Source organism: Mauremys reevesii, linkage group 6 (genome assembly GCF_016161935.1).
Source record: "Mauremys reevesii isolate NIE-2019 linkage group 6, ASM1616193v1, whole genome shotgun sequence".
Taxonomy (NCBI): Eukaryota; Metazoa; Chordata; order Testudines; family Geoemydidae; genus Mauremys; species Mauremys reevesii.
Genome location: NC_052628.1, coordinates 57,356,414 through 57,381,576, shown reverse-complemented (window position 1 = coordinate 57,381,576; position 25,163 = coordinate 57,356,414). Strand labels below are relative to the sequence as shown.

The following is a 25,163-nucleotide window of genomic DNA, read 5'->3' as shown; positions in this document are numbered from 1 at the left end:
AGGGTACAATAAGCATTCATGATATGGATAAATGTACTACAGTAACTCCTCCCTTAGTCGTCCCAGTTAACGTTGTTTCGTTGTTGATCAATTAGGGAACATGCTCATTTAAAGTTGTGTAATGCTCCCTTCTAATGTTGTTTGGCAGCCGCCTGCTTTGTCTACTGCTTCCAGGAAGAGTAGCCCGTTGCAGCTAGCTGCTGGGGGCTTGGAACCAGGGTGGACCGGCAGCCCCATCAGCCCCCCCCATCAGCTCCCCTAAGTTCCCTGTGCAGCAGCTGCCTGCAGTTTAGCTGTGTCCCTCCCCCACTGCCATGTGCTGCTCCTGCCCTCTGCCTTGGAGCTGCTCCCTGAGACTCCTGCTTGCTGTGCTGGGGGTGGGGGAGAAGGAAAAGAAGAGGGGGGCTAATGTCAGGGTGTCTCCCTCCCCCTGCACCCTGCTTACCCCATCTTCCATACGGAGGGAGCTTGCAGCAAGCTGATCTAATTAACAAGGCAGTGTACTTCAGGGAAATGTGCATACCTCCCTCCATTCCTGCTCCTTGCAGAGTGAGAGTTAACCCTTGAAGGCTCAGCCAATTGCTAGTTCATCATTTACTAGTAAGGGAAATATCCCACCCTCTGACTCCTCCACCTCAACCAAGCTTCACAATCATCATCACTGTGTACCAGTATTAAATTATTTGTTTAAAACTTATACTCTGTGTGTGTGTGTGTGTGTGTGTGATATAATATAATATAGTCTTTTGTCTGGTGAAAAATATTTCCCTGGAACCTAACCTCCTCATTTACATTAATTCTTATGGGGAAATTGGATTCGCTTCACATTGTTTTGCTTAAAGTCGCATTTTTCAGGAACATAATTACAACGTTAAGTGAGTAGTTACTGTACTAAAAGGAGTGGTTTCTAGGCAGAGAGACTGAAATAGGAACCAAATGAGATATAATATTTTTCTGCTCAAGATTACTCCTAGATAATTGAACAGTTTTAATATCCTGTTATTTTAAATTAAATGATCCTAGCCCAAGTCTGAAGTATTATTGACTAACTGTTATATGTTGTTAAACAAGAATTGCATCTCATGTTCCCCTTGAGAGTATTCAGAAATACCATATATAATAAATGACCATTATCCATAATACTTCATTTGTATAGATTTTAGGAAACCGATTCTACCAATCCTGTTCTGATATCCTATGTTAAGCCTCAGACCAGTGCCTTAATTACAAGTTCATGTTTCCTTTTATTTACTAGAACAAGGCACTGGAGTGTGACTTATTTATTATTTATATTACTGTAGTGCCTAGAAGCATTAGTTAGGACTAGGACCCTATCATGCTTGGGTGCTGTACAAACACAGAACAAAAGACACCTCTCCGTCCGAAGGAGGTTACAGTCTAACTATAAGATGGTAGATAACAGATGGGTACAGCCAGATAGGGAGTACAAGGAAACAGTGAAATAATATTGGTTAGCAGGTCAAGACGGATGAGGATGGAGTACTGGTTCTGAGCTTTAGCTAAGAAGAGGTCATTAAAGACTTTAGCAAGAGCGGTTCAATGGAGCGCAAGGAGCAGAAGCAGAATTGGAGAGGGTATAGGATGGAATTGGAGTAGAGACATTCCAGACAGCCATTGTAAACAGCATATTCAATTAGCTTAGAGGTGAAAGTGAGAAGGGTCAATAGTTGGAGAGACATGTGGGGTCAAAGATGGGTTTTTTTAAGGTGGGAGAGACTAGACGATGCTTGTATTGTGAAGGGAAAAGAGCCAGAAGAGAGCAAGAGGGTCAGGAGAAGAGTAAGGTAGGGGATGAGAGTGGGTCCTAGGGAGGCTGGGAGCTGGAATGGGATTTGGTCACTGGGGCAATTGGAGGAGTTAGAGGAGGAGAGCATATGAGACACTTTTGTCTCTGACAGAAGAAGGCAGAGTTATAGGAGGGGAAGGGGAGGCAAGCTGAGGGGAGGAGGAATTTTATCATATTCTGTCAATTGTCTCTTGGAAGAAATCAGTGAGATCTTGTGCAGAGAGAGGAGTGGAGGCAGGAGGGAATGCCTCAAAGGGTTTGATGTATTGGTTTGACCTCAGTTTGATTATTGGTTCTGCCAAAGACTTTGTGCGGGAATTTGGGCAACCTGCTCATTCTCTGTGCCTCAGTTCCCCATTTCCTTGTCTTTAAATTGGGGATAATACTTCTATGAGTAGCCTCTGCCTGGTTTTTAACCATTTATTCTAGCCTGGTTAAACCCATTCTCTGGACTGGCAATTTCTGAGAAAGCAGACCTGTTATACCACCTGCATCCTGAGGGTTTCTTGTTCCTGCAGACTTATCCATTGTTGGTGGTAGCTGCCATTCAAAGCGCTAAAAGGTGTCAAGTCCACTGTAGCCCTTCAGATAGATAGGGTCAAAAGCTAGATGCTCTAGGTAGAAAGATATACTCCTGTCTGACACTAGGTGAGTCTGTGAGTGGCAAACTACCAGTCAGTAATGTTCAGATATCAATATGACTTATGAAATAAGATTGTACTCTTTGCCCAGTCTGTGCTGGAAGTTCAGAGAGAACTGGTCAAAATCTTACTTACCAAAGGACAGTTAATAATTAAGATTTAGGTCTTCTAACAGTGCTTTCATTGGTAGATCTCAAAGCACATTATAAAGGAAGACAATATTGTTATCCCTATTTTCAGGAAGGGGAAACTGAGTCAGTGACTTAACCAAGGTCACCCAGTGGGCCAGTGACAGAACTGGGAATAGAATCCGGGTCTTCTGTCCCAGTCCAGTGATCTATCCAATGGGCCACATTGTCTTTCACTTAGTTGCTAAGCATTTCCTGAGCATGTCCTTCAATACCTTCTATGTGGCTTCTATGTGGAGCTGTAGCATCCGTCATTCCTTTGAGGCACTACTCATGGCTATGTTTGTCTGGACTTCCTCTGGAAACAAGAACCTTGATAGAAGACTTCCCATCTGATGGTGAAGGGCTGTTTAGCTCTACAACAGATGATGTTCTAGAGAAACTGAAAGACACCAGGTCTCCTGCAAGGCTTCCGGGGATTTTTAGTACCTTGCAAAAAGGATTTGTTACCAGCCATACCATTGGCATCTACATTGTATTCTTTTCAAACCAAACAATTCTAACAAACAGCGGAGAAGTTCAGAAGTTTGTTTGCTATTAGAGTTGGATGTCACAGAGGTGGTTCCCCAGGAATTTCAGGGGAAGGGATTTTATTCTAGGTGCTTTTCTGATCCCATCTCTGATCCATTCTAAATATTGAGAAGTTCAACTCTTTCACCATAAAGTTCTAACTCAGCGCAGTTAGCATAGCTCCATTATCTCCTCTTTTTATCTACAGAAAAACAAAAGTCTGGGGCTCTCAGTTGGCAGGATGCCTATTGTCACATCTCACTCACACCTTGGCATTGAAAATACCTATGGCTTTTGTGGAAGAGAGATCATTACCATTACAAACAATCCATTTAGCCCATCTTCTGCACTTTGTGAATACTCAAAGTTCCTTTCAGTGATAGCTGCACATCTGAGATTTTAGGGTATCCATGTCTACCTTTATTTAAATGATTGGTTCATCTGGGCATCCTCATGGGAGGGCCTAGACAAAACTATGTCACAAATACAGCTATGTTTATGAAATTGATACACTTCTACCCCGATATAATGTGACCCGATATAACACGAATTCTAATAATAATGCAGTAAAGCAGCACTCTGGGGCGGGCTGGGCAGGGCTGCGCGCTCCAGTGGATCAAAGCAAGTTGAGGCAATTTTTGTTTGGACTCAACTCACCTGAGGAGAATTTTGTTTGGTTGTAGAAGTAATCATTTACTCCATCAGCATTTACTCCATGTTTGTTCCAAGAGATCACATTTATGGAGCCTGAACAAACAAGGCCTGATTTTCAGAAGTGCTGATCACCTGCATTTTCCATTGATTAATTGAGGTTGTTAGTGCTCAGCACCTCTGGAAAACTAGACCTATAACTTACAATTATTCTTCTGCTACCAGGAGACCAACTCTGTAATCTCCATATTTTTGCTATAAAGAAGTGAGTCTTCAGTTGTATGCCTATATAAGTGTGTTTTCAGATACAAGTATTATCAACTCAAGGAAAATAACTTTGAACAAATTAAGGAAAGGAAGCCCAAAAGGATAACTCCTTTTTCAGTTTAAAACCACACAGACTACCCATTTAGTTTGATTCTTATTGCATTACAGAAATACACTGTCAACTGTACATTGATGTGGGTTTTAAATTGTTTGTGTTTTGGTTACTCACTCTTTTCCTTTCCTTGGCCTGAGAAATATTTTCTGTACATACCTGCACTAGCAGCCGCACAATTTGCTTGTGACAGTGGTTCATTTATAGGGAAATTGGGATGTGAGGTTACAACAGTCCTGCAGAACACACAGGTTTTCTTTATGAACGGCACAGTAAGTCCTTGAAAAACTGATGCTCAAAGGAAGCTGTAAACTTTTTTCAAGGCAAACAGAACCATGCTCTTCTATCTGCTTAGCTCAAGGAAGTTATTCCACTATCTCAGGTTAAGATAACACTGTTACTACAGTGATTTACTAAACTCTCTAATCTATTTGCTTGAATGAAGCAAAGTTGATTACTTATTTATGCCTTTAACTCTGACTGAAGATTCTTATTGGCTTAAATGCTGATTTCAAAAGCAAAATAATCTGAAATACACAAATATGTACTTTAGCACACAATCTGTTTTGGTCTAAATATGTACATGTAGTGAAGATTGTACATTTAAAAAACAACTTGCTATATTATATCTTTTATCTGTTGTTTGCTGTCTCGTGGAAGTTATTACTTTTTAAACATGCTAGGGGCCTGATTTAGCTTGCAGAATAAGTAAGATTTCAAATCTTTTATATACCATATATAGGATTTAAAATAAATATTGGAAAAAGCTTTAAATACAAAAACATAGAGTAACTACATCTATCTTTAGATAGGTACATTCTAAAAAATGAGAAATATATGGAACATAATATGACTTCCCACATTATTCTATTTGCATACTGCCCCATTATAATGATAGGGAGTCACAGAGCGAAAGTTGAATAATGTGGTTACTAAAGAAAAAACTAAACAATTTTTCATTCATATCTCTACAGTATACTTTTCATGAGTCAAAATACTTTTATTTTGTTAAATGTTTCAAAAATATTGTTTTGCAAATATTGTGCCACATCATGTTGCTAAAAATAATTGCTTTAATTTAATATGAAAATTCAGTGCACTGAAGAGATGCGTTCATCAAATCTGCAATACCAATCTATAGTAATTTCTCATTTTAAAATTCATACTGTTTCTAAGATACAATTTACTAAATTAGACCCTAAACTTCAGTGCTATTATATTAAATTCACCAGGAAAAGTTAAGCTTTGTTAAACAATTTTCTGAGCTGTTTGGACCATATTTTTCAATGTAGTGTGATCATTTTGTGCCACACTGTCATTGTAAACTGGGCTTAAAACTGATGTTAGCTGACTCAAGGAGGATCACATCAGTGCAAGAGCTCTTATGATCAACCTCTGGTGAGGGGAGTAGTGCTAAAATCGAGTTTGCTGGATCGAATTTGGGGTAGTGCGGACGCAAATCGATGGTATAGACCTCCGGGAGCTATCCCAGAGTGCTCCATTGTGACCGCTCTGAACAGCACTTTGAACTCCGATGCACTAGCCAGGTACCCAGGAAAAGCCCCGGGAACTTTTGAATTTCATTTTCTGTCTGGTTAGTGTAGCGAACTCAGCAGCACAGGTGACCATGCAGTCCCCCCAGAATCCTAGAGCGTAAAATGTTTCTGTGCTCCCCATCATCTCCATCCCTGAGGTTATCACAGATTAGAAGGTGAAAAAACACACTTGCGATGACATGTTTTCTGAGCTCATGCAGTCCTCCCGCACTGATAGGGCACAGCTTAATGCATGGAGGCATTCAGTGGTAGAGGCCAGGAAAGAATTAAGTGAGCGTGAAGAGCGGAGTCAGGATGTAATGCTGAAGCTAATGGGGGGCCAAATGGACATGATGAAGCAACTGTTGGAGCTTCAGGAAAGCCAACAAGAGCACAGACCACTGCATCCACTGTATAACCGCATGCCCTCCTCCCCATGTTCCATAGCCGCCTCACCTAGATGCCCAAGAATGCGTGGGGGCAGGAATGCTCCGGGCACCCAGCCACTCCACTCCAGAGGATGGCCCAAGCAACAGAAGGCTGTCAGTCAAACAGTTTGATTTTTATTGTGGCTCCAATAAGCAATGTGGCCTTGTCCTTCTCTCCTCCCCGACCCCACTGAGGCTACCTTGTCTGTTCTTTTTTTTTTTTTTTAATTAATAAAGAATGAATGCATGGTTTCAAAACAGTAGTTACTTTATTTTGAAGTGGTGAGGGTGGTTGGCTCACAGGGAATTAAAATCAACAAAGGGGGTGGGTTTGCATCAAGGAGAAAAACACACAACTGTTACACCAAAGCCTGGCCAGTCATGAAACTGGTTTTCAAAGCCTCTCTGATGTGCAGCGTGCCTTGCTGTGCTCTTCTAATCGCCCTGGTGTCTGGCGCAAAACGATTGTCTGCCGTTGCTTTCACGCAGGGAGGGGCGACTGACAACATGTACCCAAAACCACCTGTGACAGTGTTTTTACCCCATCAGGCATTGGGCGCTTAACCCAGAATTCCAATGGGTGGCGGAGACTGCGGGAAAGCTATGTCTATGCTAGCCATGGTAGTGAGGACGCACTCCACCGACTTAATGTGCTTAGTGTGGACATACACAATCGACTATATAAAATCCATTTCTAAAAATCAACTTCTATAAAATCGACCTAATTTTGTAGTGTAGACATACCCTCAGTATCTAGCAAACTAGAAGAGATGTGTTTTCCTGCCTTAGAGTTTTGAGTAGCAGGCAACAGTAGTAAATGGTATTGCTCCAATTTTTTATATCTTCAGACTGCTTTCCTCCCTCTATATTGTAGTTTTCATCCAGTACCTGTTTTCTACTCTCAAGTATAGAAAGATTCTTTGTAAAATTCTTCGAGGTGAGAATAGTAAGAGGAGTGTTTTGGTACTTAAGATGAACTGATCGCACCTGTGAGCTCTAGTCATGTTCGGCAACATTTTGGCTGTATCTTATGTAAATAGAGGGAGAAAAAGTAAATCTTGTCTGTGTAGATACTTATGTTGGTCCCATCACAGTAGTATCTGCGTGCATCACAAAAAATGAATTTATGCTCATGACATCCTTATGAGGTAGAGGAGTATTATTGTTGTTCTCCATTTATGGTTGGATACCTGAGGCACAGAGGGATTAAGTGGCATGCCCAAAATCACACAGTAGAATTAATAGAAACTGAATCCAGAGCTCCTGAGTATGTCCTCTCCTGCATCTGTGGAATTATTCCTGCAGTTTCTGTCAATGGGGAGAGAAATCTCCTGCCAGGGATGGCAAATGTCCTATGCCATGCTAGTCAGTGCTCCTAGTGAATGAGTCTAAATTGCTGTTATATGCTAATAGACAAAAGGGCCTGCTCAAAGGGAAATATTTCCCCCAACTTTCTGCATGAAGAGTTCAGTCTACTTCAGCTGATCCAGGCATGCAAGAGAGCTCTAAGCACCATCTTGTTTTCTGGAGAAGTGCAGTGCATATGCTCTTTCTCCTCACTGTTTTTTTCTGGAAAATAGAGATCTCCATTTATGGTATGACCAAGTCAGGGGACCTGGTTATGATCCAATTGTTACAAAACTTTCATTGGGTTCCTCCGGAGACATATCTAAGGCTTTAGCCTGGTGAGGAAACCTGGGTAAGACCTTATCTATGCTACATACAGAAACTATGTACAACCATGTCAAGGGACTACTGTGGTGTTACTAGATCGCCTGGTTTGATGAGCATTTGATGAGCCTAGGAGAACATGAGTCTAAGCTTGCAATGTACAGGTTGATCTGGGTTATTGAAATTTTGGTTTAGATGACTTCCTCCTACTTCCAGTGTTTCCATATTTTTAGCTGAGGGCCCTTCAACTACCCAAAACTCCATATATTACTCTAATGGGACAGTCTGCAAAGGGAGACAGCAGTAAAGTTCTCTTCTTACAAAATGTGTCTATATTCTAACCCAGAAGAAGACAGTTCTTGATGGATGTTCATTGTGTCTTCAGGTGCTTCCTTTTAGTTCTATCTGTCAAAGACTCAAGTGCTCCATCTGTTTGACTAGTTGTTTAGGTAAGTCCTAAGAAAATTTTATTGGTGACTACCTTTGTCAGGTGTATCAGACAACGTATCTCAAAAGCCCTTGAGGTAGAGAGGACTAATGTCCAGGGGAGTGGGAGTTTGGGGTGGGGGGAGAAGAGTATCACCCTTGTCATCTTGTTGGGTGGAAAATAATGAGGCCGTGGTGAGACTTAAAAATTATATTTTGTTTTTTTGCCTACTAGAGTTACTAGTCCTGTTTTGGCAGATGTGAAATTCAAGGTAAGATTGTAGGGTTGTTGTTTGTATTGTTAGGAATTGTTATACAGATTCTGTTAGTGAAGTATTGATGAGGGGTTTAGAAAAATGCATTTTTACCTGCAAGAGGAATTCTTGCATCCCAAAATAACAGTTATGTAATATCTTTCTCATGTTGTTTGGTGTGTTCATTTTTAAAGTTCTTAGGAACACATGGTAGGAATTAATTGCCATCAGACTGATACATTTAATCTGGTATCTTGTGTCCAGTAATGGTCAGTACAAGATGCTTCTGAGGCCTGGTCTACACTAGGACTTTAAATCGAATTTAGCAGCGTTAATTCGAATTAACCGTGCACCCGTCCACACCAGGAAGTCATTTAATTCGACCTAGAGGGCTCTTTAGTTCGAATTCGGTACTCCACCCCGACGAGTGGAGTAGCGCTAAATTCGACATGGCTATGTCGAATTAGGCTAGGTGTGGATGCAAATCGAACTTACTAGCTCCGGGAGCTATCCCACACTGCACCACTCTGTTGACGCTCTGCACAGCAGTCCAAGCTTGGATTCTCTGACCAGCCACACAGGAAACGACCCGGGAAAATTTGAATTCCTTTTCCTGTCTGGCCAGTTTGAATCTCAATTCCTGGTTGGACATCGGGGCGAGCTCAGCAGCACCTGCAACGATGCAGAGCTCTCCAGCAGAGGAGTCCATGCAATCCCAGAATAGAAAGAGGTCCCCAGCATGGACAGACCGGGAAGTCCTGGATCTGATCGCTGTGTGGGGCGATGAGTCTGTGCTTTCGGAGCTGCGCTCCAACAAACGGAATGCAAAGACCTACCAGAAGGTCTCCAAAGCCATGGCACTCAGAGGATACAGCCGGGATACAACGCAGTGCCGCGTGAAAATCAAGGACCTGAGACAAGGCTACCAAAAAGTCAGAGCGGCAAACGGACGCTCTGGAGCCCAGCCCCAGACATGCCGCTTCTACGAGGCACTGCATGCTATTCTAGGTGGGTCTGCCACCACTGCCCCACCAGTGACCGTGGACTCTGAGGATGGGATAGTGTCGAGGGGCAGTTCCTCGGCGATGTTCGCTGATGGGGAAGATGAGGAAGGGTTTGTGGAGGACGACGCAGGCGACAGCGCTTACAATACCACTTTCCCCGACAGCCAGGATCTCTTCATCACCCTCACAGAGATCCCCTACCAACCCTCCCCGGCCGTTAACACGGACTCAGAATCAGGGGAAGGATCAGTCGGTAAGTGTTATAAACATGGAAACATTTATTTCTTAAAAAACAGGAATATATACTATATAAAAACTAGCTAAAAAGTTGTCCATATAAAACTATATAAAAAGAAGGTCCACACATATAGGGATTGAATAGAAATCCTCTTCGGTCACTTCCACGAAGGTCTCGTAGAGGTGCTCGAAAAGCCTCCGCAGGAGGTTCCTGGGGAGAGGCGCCTTATTTGGTGCCCCGTGGAAGCACACTCTTCCGCGCCAGGCCATCCTCACATAAAGCGGAACCATTGCCTCCACCAGCATGGCTGCATACGGTCCTGGTCTGTGCAGGGATTCCCGCAGCATCCTCTCTCTCTCTCTCCGAGTGACCCGCCTCAGGGTAATGTCGTTCGGCGACTGCTGCATCTAAGTAGGGCAATTAGTGTACTGTTACGATTGTGAATGCTTGACATTTACTTTGCATAGCAAAGACCTTCGTTCAACAGGCACGTGTTGGAGGCCGCAGAGGAAAAGCATACAGTGATCTTTCCCGGCCCAGCCGCGAGGGGCTGGAACAGGGTCGGACTTTATGCTTTCCAGATTGCCTTCTGCGGAGGGCACAGCTACCCATTAACTGTTAAGCAGCCTATAGTGTAGGGCTTACCAGGCCTGGCTGATAAACGGATTCAGCTGTACCGCCCGCTTGTCCGATCTCGGTGCAAGACCGCAGCCACTGAAAGCGTCTTCCAAATCTCGAACTTGTCCTGAGAGCTCGTGAGACTAGGTTCCTGTATGGTCTTGTTCACAGAAACTGAGTAGACTGTGTTCACTGTTCGCAAACATGTATCTTTTCAAGGAAATCACTTCCTTTTTCCCATCACACAGCTGCGGCTCTTTCCCGAACTGCCCGGCATCCCCTCACAGAGGCTGGCAGATTAGGCGGCGAAAGAAAAGACTAGGGACGACATGTTCTCGGAACTGATGGCCTGCTCCAGAGCCGAGGCGGCCGAGCAGAGACAGTGGAGGGAGACCCTATGTCAGCACCAGCGCTCACACATCGAACGGGAGGACAGGTGGCGGCAGGAAGACCAGCAGGCGACTCAAACGCTGCTTGGGCTAATGAGGGAGCAAACGGACACGCTCCGGCGCCTTGTAGATGTTCTGCAGGACCGCAGGCAGGAGGAGAGAGCCCCCCTGCACTGTATCTGCAACCGCAATCCCCCGCCACAAAGTCCTGTCCCCCCCTCACCCAAAATAACAAGAAGGAGGGGCGCTAGGGGCCGTGAAAACTGGCACAGCACCCCAGCAGAGCGCTCATGTACCACACAGCTCTGATGCCATAAACTTTGAGAAGTGCTTCCCTTCCTGCATCACCCAGTCCCAAATCCAAGTTTCATCCCCCCACTGTGTAGTTGAGTATTAAAAGTAGTTTGTTGTTATTCACTGTTTCTGTCCCGTTTTTCTTGTCAGAAGACTTTGTCTGAAGGGGGGGGAGGGGTTTTTTAATCGCATAGGACAGCCTCCATTACCAGGGTACAGACTTGGGGGCAGGATAAACAGCAGGACACACACAGACTGCAGTCACTAGGCACCAGGGTCAGTCTGTGAGGTGTATGCTGCCCCGGGTCAGTCTGTGAGGTGTATGCTGCCCCAGGGTCCTAGCGCCTGCCATCCACAAATGGCAAGGCAGGCTGCCCTTACCATGCCCTTCCACCCTAGCCACGAGCCTCTCCGATGCCCTGAGCCCCAGCAAGAGCCCTCATCCACGGACACATACTCACCCTTCCCACACACCCCTCACGCCTTACTATGCCCCAACCCCCAGCCCAGAGCCTGCATCCAAACTCCGTCCCAAAGACGGCACCCCTCACCCCTTCCTGCAAACCCACCCCTTCCTGCACACCCACCCGCAACCGTCCTCCCCCCAGAGACCGCTGTAGGAGCAGGAGCCTGTCATTCCTCTAGTGTAGAAGCGGTCTGTACATCAGTGCACACCGTACCCACCACAGTCTGCGTCCATGTTTCAACCCTAGAACAGGAATTCATAATTAAAGAAAACTTTGTTAATAATCAGTGTTCAATTAACTTTATTTTAAAACGTGTGTTAGAAGGGGGGAAACCTGGAGAACGGGGTATGTAACCGCAGATCGAAGTCAACAGTCACTGAAACAGGCTCAGGTTCAGCTTCTCTGTAAGTCAAGTGGACAGTCATAGGTTACCCTGCTTTCCGAGGAACCTAGCTTTCAAAGCCTCCCGGATGCACAGCGCTTCCCGCTGGGATCTTCTATCGGCACGGCTGTCTGGCTGAGCGTAATCAGCAGCCAGGCGATTTGCCTCAACCTCCCATCCCGCCATAAAGGTCTCCCCCTTGCTCTCACAGAGATTGTGGAGCACACAGCAAGCTGCAATAACAACGGGGATATTTTTTTCGCTGAGGTCCGAGCGAGTGAGTAAGCTCCGCCATCTCCCCTGGAGACGTCCGAAAGCATGCTCCACCACCATTCTGCACTTGCTCAGTCGGTAGTTGAAGAGTTCCTTCTCACTGTCAAAGGCGCCTGTATAGGGCTTCATGAGCCAGGGCATTAGCGGGTAGGCTGGGTCCCCGAGGATCACTGTAGGCATCTGCACATCCCCAACCGTTATTTTGTGGTCCGGGAAGAAACTACCTGCCTGGAGGCGTCTAAACAGACCAGAGTTCCTGAACACATGCGCGTCATGAACCTTGCCCGGCCACCCGACGTAGATGTTGGTAAAACGTCCCCTATGGTCCACCAGTGCTTGCAGCACCATAGAAAAGTAGCCCTTTCGGTTAATGTAGTGGCTGGCCTGGTGGGCTGGTCCCAGGATAGGGATGTGAGTCCCATCTATAGCCCCACCGCAGTTTGGGAATCCCATCGTGGCGAAGCCATCTCTGATGACCTCGACGTTTCCTAGAGTCACTACCTTTGAGAGCAGTTGCTCAACGATTGCGTGGGCTACTTGAATCACAGCAAGCCCTACGGTAGATTTGCCGACGCCAAAGTGGTTCGCTACTGACCGGTAGCTGTCTGGCGTTGCAAGTTTCCAGAGGGCTATGGCCACTCGCTTCTGCACAGTCAGGGCTGCTCGCATCCGGGTGTCCTGGCGCTTCAGGGCAGGGGCCAGCAAGTCACAGAGTTCAAGGAAAGTGCCCTTACGCATCCCGAAGTTTCGCAGCCACTGTGATTCATCCCAGACCTGCAGCACTATGCGGTCCCACCAGTCCGTGCTTGTTTCCCGGGCCCAGAATCGCCGTTCCACACCATGAACTTGACCCATTGCCACCATGATCTCCACTGCGCGGCGTACCCTGCTTTGTGAGAGGTCTGTGCCACTCTCCTCACCGTGCTGCCGGAGCCTCCTCGCCTGATTTCTCAGCAGCTGACTGTGGAAGAGGTGGACGATAAGGTGCGAGGAGTTGACAACGGCCATAAGTGCAGCGATGATCGCAGCGGGCTCCATGCTCGCAGTGCTGTGGCGTCTGCGCTGTAACCGACCAGAGAAGGGCGCGAACAGATTTCCCGCCGGCGCTTTCAGGGAGGGAGGGCGTGATTGACGGTTCAATGACGACAGTTACCCAAAACCACCCTCGATACATTTTTTTCCCCAGCAGGCATTGGGGGCTCTACCCAGCATTCCAATGGGCAGCGGGGACTGCGGGAACTGTGGGATAGCTTCCCACAGTGCAACGCTTCCAAAGTCGACGCGGGCCCCGTTAGTGTGGACTCACAAAGTCGAATTAGTGTCCTTAGTGTGGATACACAAATTCGACTTCATAAGGTCGATTCCACAAATTCGAATTAAGTTAATTCGAAATAGTCTTGTAGTGTAGACGTACCCTGAGAAAGTAACATTGTAGCATGATTGGTGGTAGGGAAACTCTCACTTTTATCTGCCAAGATGATGACTGACTTATGCCCTAAAGCAGTCTCAGATATAGAAATGTCTTTAGAATTTTTGCTCCCTTAGGCAAATTGGAAAATGTGCGCGCCTCACAGTCATAACTGGAAGACCAAGTTTAAAATCCACCTTGAGATGAAGTTAATGCTGGAGGGATACTTTATTTTTCTTTCTTTCTGAAGTGATAAGACAAAACTAAGTGAGAAAAAGATGGGGTGATTTGAATGGTGGAAAAGCTTTTCATAATTGCAGAAGTTGGATGCTTTAGGGTTTGATACCAAATATTCTTCTGCCTTAGGCAGTTGGCTATTCCACTGATCTCGTGCCAGCTGTAGTGGAGGAGCAGAGGAGAAATTTGGATGTTTTGTTAGACTGTCTATTTAAAATTATCATAGATGTCCCTTGACTATCAATGAGTTTTCAGGGAGATGAACTTTAGAGAGCAGGAAAACTAAAAGTTTGAAGTAGTTTAGTTGTTTTTTGTGCTGCTTGTGACTTGAGGAATAGAAGATGCAATTTATAAAATTAACTTGTTTTTGAATGTCACTTATTATACGCTTAATTAACTGAGAAATTAGTGTGGCATTTCTTTTACCATTGAGATTGGGACAAAAGATGTGCTGAGGGATTCCAGAGTCAGAATGGTGTTTATTTTTGGCCAGAGTCTAAAATAAATTTTACAAATTTTCTGTGTATCCATATTGCAGAAGAGATAATATTTTACATTTTACCTGTGGTCATTGTGCTTTCAGATACAAATATCTTGTATGAGATCACTCAAGAATTATGCCAAGCAAGTAAAAAAGCAAGGACTTCACGTTTATTGAGCCTGATTCTCCTTGCACTTTTTATATCAGTTCAGATTCATCAACTTCAGTGGAGTCATTCCTCATTTAGACAAGTGTAAGCAAGTGGAGAATCAGGCTCTTTATCAATAATACATATAATGGAAATACTTTAAAGTAAAAGGCATCTCTCTTTCCTCCACTTCCTCTGCATGCAAGTATGGTCACACTCATACTGTAAGTTTCACAGTGTTGTTTTATGTGCTGCAGTTTCCCCTGAGCAAAATAAGGATAGCAATACATTTTAAGAGTCAGAATTATTTGATACAGTGTTCTCTCTAGGCAGTACACTAAGATACAAACACACAATTTTCATTTTGTTTAAAAGATAAATGTAAACCAAATGGTAAATCATAAATGACCTGTTTTAATAAAACAAAAACAAAACACTTCCTCGCTCACCAAACTAAACTGAAACAAAAGTATAATCTTTCCAGAGCGAAGATTAAGAAATCAGTGAAATAATCTACCAATAGTATAAAAAACTGGACAGGCTCTAGGAATGTGCAGATAATGATATCCAGCAGTGGAATGCTTGTGTTAATGTGACTATATGACATCATATTCAACCAAAAATCCATGTTTGCTTTCTTTCTTTTTCCTTCAGGATTTTTCCTCAACCCTTTCTTTTCCACCCTCTTATGCCCCTATACTCAGCAGAAAATCCATCTTTTTTCTCCCTGGTAGAAAGATTTCATTTATGTTGTTAATCTTCTAAATGGTATTTTAATTTGTTTTCAATGTTAACTTTTTAACTCTGAAATTACTTTAATGTAGAAAATTAGAGAGGCAAGGTGGGTGAGGTGATATCTTTTACTGGACCTCACCACTTTCTCTCTCATATCCTAAGACCAACACAGCTACAGCAGCGCTGTATATAACAAGTGTAGAAATACTGACAAAGTTGAAAAAATAAATAGCCCTGACTCAGAGGAGACAACTGTTTTACTGTCACGAGATGATGACAATGCAATTCAGGATATATTAAGGAAAAATATGTTTACAGTCTGGGATATTTTTAAAAAGACATTTTTCAAAGTACTTAGTTTTCATTAACAGTTTTAGTGTATTTGACTTCTACCTTTTTATACTGGACTGGAACTATTCACATTGCAAGCTTGTAACCACATGTCTGGTCAACATTATAGTACATATCTTTTTTTTCTACAGATTCTTTTGCTATGTGAGTATATGTGATCACACACATGAATTCTGTGTGGGGAAACATGCTAAATAGTAAAATGAATGTTTTAACAGGTAAATGTTTGGATCATGTTTATTTTTATGTATATATAAAACCCATACACCCTACTCATTTTCTGTACACTCTGTATTCAGCATTTAGAGTTGGAGGAAAAGGCAGTTCTTAATGTCTTTTGAGGTGGGGAGATAGCTTCAAAGGATATGACTCAACTATAAAGCAACAGTATTCACAGATCACATTTTCCCCTTACTTTCATTCTGAGTAGCTGCAGTTCATAGAAGCAAGCAAGTGGTATTTGCAAAGAGGCTGTTGCTGCCAGCTGGAGGTGAACAGTATTGCTTAGCTGTTGTCATCTCAGAAGGGCTAGTTGTGGATGTGCAGGTACCTTTTGTAAAGCAAAAGATGTTCTGTTCTTTCCTGTTCCACTATGCTAGATAGTTGCAAGCTGAAAACTGGAGAAACTTTGCCATTTGGGTACAATAAGGTAAGAATGTTTTTGGCTTATCTTTGTGAAGTGTAACGTGCTCTAGTGACTCGCACTAGATCACATCTTGTTTTAAATCAATTCTGTATAATATTATATATCAAGTAATAGTATGTTCTTTTTCTTACACAAATAGCAAAGGCTCTCTCATCTGTTTTATTGAAATCCAAGTACTTTTACAGATACTTTTTTCTGGAAAATGGTTAAATGGATTTTTGTATGTGTGTGAAAACTATACATTCCCTTAAATATGCGCATATTGTAGAGTCAGAAAAATGAATGTATTTCTCAAGTTCAGAATGCTGAAGGTGGGAAGGAATAGCACTCATTATCTATATTAACAAATACATCACTTTAACGTGCATTGTTTCTCCCTTTCAAGCATCATGTTTGTTTATGGATTAGGAACTATGAAACTGAGATTTTTTGTTGTTGTCATCCTACAGTGTGTGTTTGTGATCATGCAATTAGAGATCTAATCAGAAAATAAGACAGTGGTGAAATTTCACCTTTGGTATGCTCATATTAAGATCTCCATATTAAGAGGAACTCTTGTTTATCTAGTTACCAATTGAGTTATTTATTTTTAAAATATAGTTAAGATAATTAGTTCACTTCCTCAGTTGCTGAATATACTTGCATACTGCTGAGTACTATATTGATTTTGTAAGGAAACTGCCTTTAGAATAGCCACTCTTATTTAGATTTTTTTAGTAGCTGTAAACTTCAGGCATATATTTACTGAGTTGATTTGATTATACCATAGTAGAGTACTTGACTAAAAGAAAACTAAATATATTTATATCTTCCATTTTAAAGAAGCAGTGCTAAAATATTATTCTCTTATATATCATTAGAATCTAAATTTAAAAGTAGTAAATAATTATGGGTAATCTCTATTAATTAAAATAAGATGACAATTTTAGTAGTATGGAGATTCAGCTATTCAAACTATGATTATTTTTTCTAAATCATGGCTATTCAAGGTGAACTTGAAAAAATGATGTGCTACATTTACTATTTTATATATATAGATATAGATATAGATATAGATATAGATATATAGATATATATAATATTTGTCACCTTTGAAATGGAGGAAGTTTCTTGGTTTTGGATCTTTCACGGGCATAAACATGACATCTGTCTATGGATATTGATCGAGTTATGCTTTGTATGCAGTGCTTATGATACAACTAGCAATGTGTAATCCTGCACTCTTCAGGCTAATCAGAGGCCTTTTGTGTTTTAAGTTTGTTCTAATTTGTTTAGAATTCTAGTTACCGCAGAAATTGATTAGCACTAAACATGTCTGGCACTATGCTTTTCAGATTACTGAACAGTGATGAGGAAATGCACATATGATTTTTGTATTTAACTGGCACATGAAGGTAATTATAGGATCTCAAACTTCATTTTGGAGAAAAGTGTATTTAAAAAAAAATCATATGCTTTTTCATGGACTTTGAAGCCCTTAGATATTTGTTTTACATAAGAGCACTGCAGCTTTTGGCTTGGAAGTCTATAAGATCTGTTAGCTAGTTCCTTGCAGCCCATCTGCTCCCTCTCACACACCTATAACTTCCCAATAATCTTTTTAGCCAAAACGGCAGGGAAGCCCATACTGTTCAGCTATACTGAAAACTGAATACTTTTACACATGTGAAAGGGTCAACTAATTTATTTCATGTGTCTTTTTTCATTAATTCTGCTTAAAGAAGTAGATTCTTCCACTAGTAGTAATGATGGTACTTGTGGGATTTTTTGAATTCAAGTGTGATTGGAGATTTTTTTTGATTCTGTGGAAGACTTTGAGCATCGTATTTTTTCCTGTGTAACTCTGACTTGGAGTTACACCAGCAATATATTTGGCCTCATGAGACCCCAGAGAATCCTTCTCACCTAACAATTCCACAGAAAAAAAAACATTTGTTTCTCTAGTGTTGAATTTCACCTTGAGACTTGTTTTGAAGACACCATCTCTTGGATATATGAGTTATATGCGATACTGTGTATGAAAGTCTGGAGTCAGGCTTTCATGGTGTATGATGTACATTAAAACCATACTAGTCTTTTTCTGAGGAAAGTGGAACATGAACACTGATCATGTTTTATGTTCAGATGTATTTTCTCACTTGTATTCTTTGAACTTATTGGCAGTACTATAGCTCAAATGAATCCTGATTTGTTTTGTTGAACGTGCTTGGTAGAAACTAATATTCCCACAGTGCTTATTTTATTGATGAAATCAGCAGTGTTGAAACATACAGTGACCATTCTGTTAGTTTTGCTAAAAACTGAAGCTCTTGGCTGTTTAACTACTTGCTTTTTGCCTGAAGACATGTGACATGCTGAACATCTATCAAGCTTATACATGGCTGTATAAACGTATGAAATATGTCTTGCTGTACCACTAAAAAGAATGTATCTGCCTTCAGAAAGAGTGGCCTTGGGCACTGGTGAACACTGACAACATCGGGGCTGGAGGAGGGGGTTAAATTAACAGCATGCACAGACACTACAATATAGGCTTTCTCTAGCTCGTTCAAAAATGTTCAGCATTTATGCATATCTTGAGCACACTATAGTATTATACAGGGGAAAAAAAAGCAGACAAACTACTTTTGAATCATTAGTTGCAATAGTGTTCTACCAGAGCCAGCCAGAACTAGCAGACTGGCGACAAGAGAATAGATTTAACCATATGCCAGCTTTTATAATAAAGTTATTGTTTATTCTGAGCTTCAAAAGAAACAGAAAACAGCTTTATGACCTCTCCTTGTCTACTCTTGCCTATGCCTGTGTCAGAGTGTAGGAAACATGCAGCTAGGCGCTGCCATGAAAGGCAAGCTGTGTCTGTACTCACTGCGGTGTGTAACTACAGGCAGTGGTGAAAGGCTCCAGTAGGAGGTTAGGGGGTAGCAGGGAAAGGCTCTGGCAGCTCCTTGCCTCCTGCTGCCAGCGTCTTTCACTGTGGTGGAGAAAGGCTCCGGCAGCAGGCCAATACACTGCTAAAAATAACACTGCAAACGTGGGAGGCACTACTTGGGTGTGTAGGCCTATCCGATCCTGAATCCTATCCCCTAGGATTTAGGCCTGTAGGACACTCTACACTACTCACCTAAGCACTGATTCAGTACACTGCTGTTTGTACCAGTGCTAGCTGGGTGTGCAGTGTCTATACTCCACATGCCAGGGAGGGATAGCTCAGTGGTTTGAGCATTGGCCTGCTAAACCCAGGGTTCTGAGTTCAATCCTTGAGGGAGCCATTTGGGGAACTGGGGTAAAAATCTGGGGATTGATTCTGCTTTGAGCAGGGGGTTGGACTAGATGACCTTCTGAGGTCCCTTCCAACTCTAATATTCTATGATTCTAAGATAAACATGAGAGAAACAAACAGGGGTCAGGAAACTCTTAGAACCAAACATCATTGTTTAGCTTTTGTATCTGTAATATATTTTAAATTGTTAGCCTCCAAGAGGGTTCTCATGATTTGCTACCATGTTGAATATTTACTGTCTGTCTTGTGATAACATATGAACTTCTGTAAGTCTTTAAAAAAAGTTGCTTAATTTATAAGTAGCTAATGGATATTTAGATTAACAGAAAGGACCATAATGCCAGCACTCTGCACAACATTCATATGGGATGAATAAGCCTACTAACAATTTGTACAACAAGCTGAATAATCTGATAAAAAAAATTGCCTCAGGAATATTTTGTAGAATGTTTGTTGATTTGCTAATAAAGGGTGGGGCCACTCTTTCTAATTTTATTTTTAGAAGGGATAAAACTATCAGAAAACCAATAATAGTTGCCCAAAATTTGTTTGAGGGAGGAGTTTGGGGGCCTAATTGCATCATCCTTTCTTCTCTCTGACCCCACTAAAAGGGTATCTTATGAACAATGTTTGCTCAGCTTTCTCCTGTTAAATGGACATGACAGGGTAGGTGGGGGAATTAAGCTGCAGAGACATGGACTCAGCAACCTGTGGCAGACTAGCAGGGAAATACCCATAGGATTTAATAATGACCTGTTTGCTGCTATTCCCATTCTGCTTTAACAGTTTTCTTTTAAAGGGGTTTGACCTATGTGGGGAAGCTGTTATGAAAGCCATGCTGCTGTGAGAAATGAGGTAACTCTGGACACAGGGCAGAGAGATGATCCGCTCATTAGGAATGCCTGGTCGAAAAGGGACCCTGGCAGCTGTGCTGACCGGGCTGCTAAAAGTCCGATTGGCCACAGCGGTTGGCTCCACATGGCTCCCAGAAGTGGCAAGCCTGTCCCTCTGGCTCCTAGGTGCAGAGGCGGCCAGGGGTGCTCCACACATTGCACCTACCTGCAGCGCAAGCTCTGTCCTGAGCACCAACTCCATAACTCCCATTGGCCAGGAACCATGGCCAATGGGAGCTGTGGGAGCGGAGCCTCCTGGCCACTCCTGCACCTAGGAGCCAGAGGGACATGCCAGCCATTTCTGGGAGCTGCCTGAGATAAGCGCTGCTCAGAGCCCTCACCCCCGCCCAAACACTCCAAATCCCTGCCCCAGCCCAGAGCCCCTTTCTGTATCCCAAACCCCTCATCCCTGGCTGCACCCCAGAGCCCACAGCTAGAGCCCTCACCCCTCCCACACAATAACCCGCTGCCCTAGCCCAGAGCCCCAGCCCAAAGCCCCGTCCAGCACCCCAAACCTCTCATCCTTGGCCCTACCCCAGATCCTGCACCCCCAGCCAGAGCCCTCATCCCTCTCCCGCACCGCAACCCCCTGCCCTAGCCCAGTGAAAATGAGCAAGGGTGGGGGAGAGGGAGCAACTGAAGGAGGGGGGATGGAGTGAGTGGGGACAGGGCCTTGGAGAAGAGATGAGGCAGGAGGCGGGGCACGGGTGTTTGGTGTTCTGCAAGCAGAAAGTTGGCAATCTTACTGCTCATCTGTGTGAACACCCTGAAATCTATAGAATTTCTCAGAATATCTTGGAGCATGCACTGAGTTTTCTGTCTATCTGCCCATGGAGAAGGAATAATTAACTTATTTATGATTCTGGAAGTTGATATTCAGGTTAAGTGGCTAATGGCCCCTTAATTCCTCTGGCAGGCACTTTGGTGAGGTCTGACAAAGCAGTCATGAAAGCCTTCTCTAATGAGATTCTTCTTCGTATAATCAACCTAGAGATCCTTTTTGTAGTTTTCATCTGTCAAGATACAGAAAGCCTTGGATATCATTTTTTACAGGTAGTTGAAATAGACGGAGGAGAGAGATCCAGGGCAGACTTCACTTTCAGAAATTCTCCATGACTCCTGATGCCTCTTGCAAACGAAACAAACAAAAAGGAAACACCAGAATTTTATGTTCACTTGTGTGTGCACACCATATTAGCCAGGCAGATCCTGGAAATAATTTGCCACAGATATTGGATGGCAGTGAAATATCTTTCCAAGGGCAGATTCCTTCACTCTCCTGCTTCTTAAAGACCACGATCCAGAAAAGCACAAAGTATATGCTTAAACTCAAAGCATATGAGGTAGGTCCAGTGACTTGAAGGGGACTACTTATCAGCTTAAAATTAAGCACACACTGGTGTGTTTTGTTAGAGTGGGCTCAAAGAGACCGATTTTTCAAGGATATTTAGACACCTATAGATACAGATGGGCTTCTACTGGCACCTAAATCCCTCCTGGCTTACGTGCTCTTGAAAATTCCAGTAAGTTCCTATCAGCATCTTTAAATACTTAAATGCCTTTAAAATCTGGCCCCAAATTTCCTGAGACATACAGAGTCACCAACAGTTTGCAGAGATTGGAGCCAAATACTGATACCTCAGTTGGAGTTAAACCATAATGTTTAACTCATCTGCTGTTTACCACTAAGTGTACAGTAACTATAAATTCAAAATATAAACTTTCCAGATTAAGCTTCTGTATCTTTGATAGACCTCAAAGAAGCTTGCTTCCATAAACCTACCTTTGCATAACAGCAACAATACAATACAAATCTCTTCCTTATAAGTTTGCAATTTTCCCCTGAGAGTTTTTCAAAGTTGTAATTTTTCTGATTTCAGTTTTCAGATAAAAATAAATTTGCATCTGTTCTTTTTGGAAAACTTATTGGTCAGGATCCTTTGGAGAACCAAGCAGTTCAGGACATGGAAATGACAATGATTTTTTGTTGCGTCTTTGCAAGTTTTAGAACTCTGCCTTCATCCTTGTGTTGGATGTACCAGAATCACAACTCAGACCCTTTTGGGTCTTGCTGAGTAATGTAATTAGCAGGTTTGTTCTCATTAGTTGCTTAGGCATCCTGCAAACATGCACATGCTTAATTATATGCATGTGAGTAGCTTCACTGGCTTCAGTTGAGTTACCCACATCTGTCAATTTAAGCACATGCATAACTGTGAAGCCCACCATTCAGTCTATATGACATGAGCTCCTATGTGCCTAATCCACATAGTAAGCAACTGCTATTTTTACTTCTTTAAAAAGTCCTTTAGCTTGAGCTATAGAAGCTTATGCTCTGAACCCTGAGGTTTCAGGTTCAATTCCTTGTGATGATCAAGGGAATGATTATTACATTTGCAGGATCATGACCACAATTTGCCATCTTTATGTGAGCTTGTATAAATTGTAATAGATGAAAAATAATGTAGTATAAAGGGAAAGCCGGTGTAAACAGAAATAGATATGTAAATTGAAGCCAGGCTTTGAAAAAATGCGTGTCAAAATCGTGCATAATTTTATCATGATATAGATATGAAATATGGTGCATTTAAATAGAGATATTAGTATATAAAAGAAAAACATTCCTTAGGTTGTCGGGAATAGCCAAGAAAATAAAGATGTAAGGCACCTACTTGAAATATGGGTGTAGAACAGGCTGTTCCAATACATCTGTCAGGGCCAGCAGATAAAAAGATACATGTTAACTTTGGCCTACCCTCTTGAAATAAATAGCTAAACTTAATTTGCTATAGAGTTTTGAAAGAGCAGTAATTTACTTTCTGTTCAAGACAAGATGGTGTGACACAGATTATTACATTGTTGTTATCCCAAATGATTAAGGTTGACAAGCAGATAGAATATTTAAATATGAATCTCACTAGTTTGTCGAACTCATCCAAACAGATATAGCTTAATTGCTGAAAGTGGAAAGCTGCCCTTCTGATGATAGACCCATAGGAGGTCTAAAGATAACACAAAAGGAAGCTATATTAAAAAGAATAAGGAAGGTTGAAATCTCTTATGTAAGAGACATTGCACATGCCTGGAGTTGAGAAAGTAAATGTTCTGTATAGCTGAGTGTAGAAGTGACTTGAATATGGCTAGGGGAACATTAATTTCTGAATATTGAAGGTCTCCCATTAATCTCAACAATTTTCAACACTGAAGATGTTTCTATCAAAACAGTGGAAGAAAAATTACCCACATTGAAAAAATGCTGATACTTTACAATTAATTTTCTGTTGGGTTAAACATATTACTTAATATGACAGCTGTTGGTCTCTGTAACTATCCTCTGCCCACTTGCTGGACTGCATGGAACAGCATATAAGTAGTTATAATGGGCTGTTTATAGGTAGTGAAGAAATCAGTTTATGTATTAAACTGTCTGCACGTCAGGAGAGCTGCAGTTTCAGCCACGGGCCATCTATGCCTATCTCAAGAAGTGTTTGGTTTTAAAAGCTAGATATAATAGAGATTTGGGGCCTACTCATGCTCCCCTTTGCTCCTTCATCTTCCAAATCAGGCTTTTGTTATATTAGATGACTGTGCAAAAGGAAAACTACCTCTGTGTGTGTAAACAGCTGAAATAGCTGTCTGCACTGTAGAAAAATGAAATTAGATTACATTCTTTTATAATAAATATTTGAATTTTGTAGCGTCAGAAGGAAAAAGAATTGAGAAATTGAATTGAGAGAGAGATGGGGTATATTATTCATGTAGTTCTCATTGATTTTGGAAGTTGCAAGCATATTTGAGAGTAAAACTTTCTTCTTTCCTTCCTTATGCTAATGTAAAGCAACAGTTATAAATATTAATATTTTAGGAAAATTAAAATTACTGATAAGCTAATCTTGCAAAAGCTTTCAGTCAGAGTACCTTCCAACAGCTGTTCATGTTGACATGTGTAAACATTTGCAGAATCAGGACCCTAATTTAAGTTATACTTTTATCTTTGTTTAAATATCCAGCCAAATGTACAGTTTAAAAATGTAAAGATTTTGTGATAAAATGTGGTGGCTCCCCCCCCCCCCCCATTTTAAACTTGGTAGGTGTCCCTCCATGCTCTTCCCTACCCTCCAACGCTAACCCTGCATCACAAAGAATGATTTGGAAAATGTGTAATGGATAGTAAAACTGTAGCCAATATTTTCATTTTAGGTTTTAACTAAAAGTGCAAAATTGTAAACAGTGCCAGACTGAAAGTGCATTGATTCATTATAAGAACCTTGGGTAGTGAATTTATTTCTTGTTTTGTCTGTAATAATGGAACTGTAGGGTCATGATTTAGAGGTGATTTAAGCAAAACATATATTGAAAATCAAGTCAGTCCATTAAAATTATTCCCTTGATCTGGAGATAAATTGACTAAAAATATAAAAACTTGTCCTTAAGGGAAGGCTTCAGTTTACATTTTGTCAATATGGCTTTAAACGCCTGTTAAAATTCAAATTTGCCAAGTCAACATCTCTGGTAATTGTTTTTGCTTTGTTTCTTTATATTCATGCCAGTTTTAGCAAGCTTCGAGGTCAGGAAGTGTGCTCACTGGTCCCAGAAGCTTGATGCTGTGGGTGTTTTGTCTGGCTGGCTAGAAGAAAAGGGATTATTTATTGCCCCTTTTAAGGGGTTGCCCTATAATGGGGGAAGCGGAGTAGGAGAGGGAAGGTTTTTAGGGATAGCACAGGGAAGAGCAAGAAGCAGCTGAACCAGGTCAGGTGGAGGGGACAGGAAGGCACGGCCCTTCCTGCTCACCAGAAGAGGGAGGTATTTGTACCCCATACAGCCCT

General features: G+C 42.1%; 1 protein-coding gene across 15 annotated transcripts in view; it reads left to right on the top strand.

Annotated features, from left to right (window-relative positions):
• MCTP1 (multiple C2 and transmembrane domain containing 1) overlaps positions 1-25,163 on the top strand; it is a 444,146-nt gene that overhangs the window by 140,948 nt on the left and 278,035 nt on the right. The window contains exon 1 of one of the 15 annotated variants that reach the window (XM_039545046.1): positions 15,991-16,164. The exons of the other annotated variants lie outside the window; for them this stretch is intronic. Within the exon in view, the coding sequence (XP_039400980.1) occupies positions 16,108-16,164 (57 nt within the window). The 5' untranslated portion in view covers positions 15,991-16,107. Of the gene's footprint in view, positions 1-15,990; positions 16,165-25,163 lie in introns of those variants that run through there. 15 annotated transcript variants of the gene reach the window in all.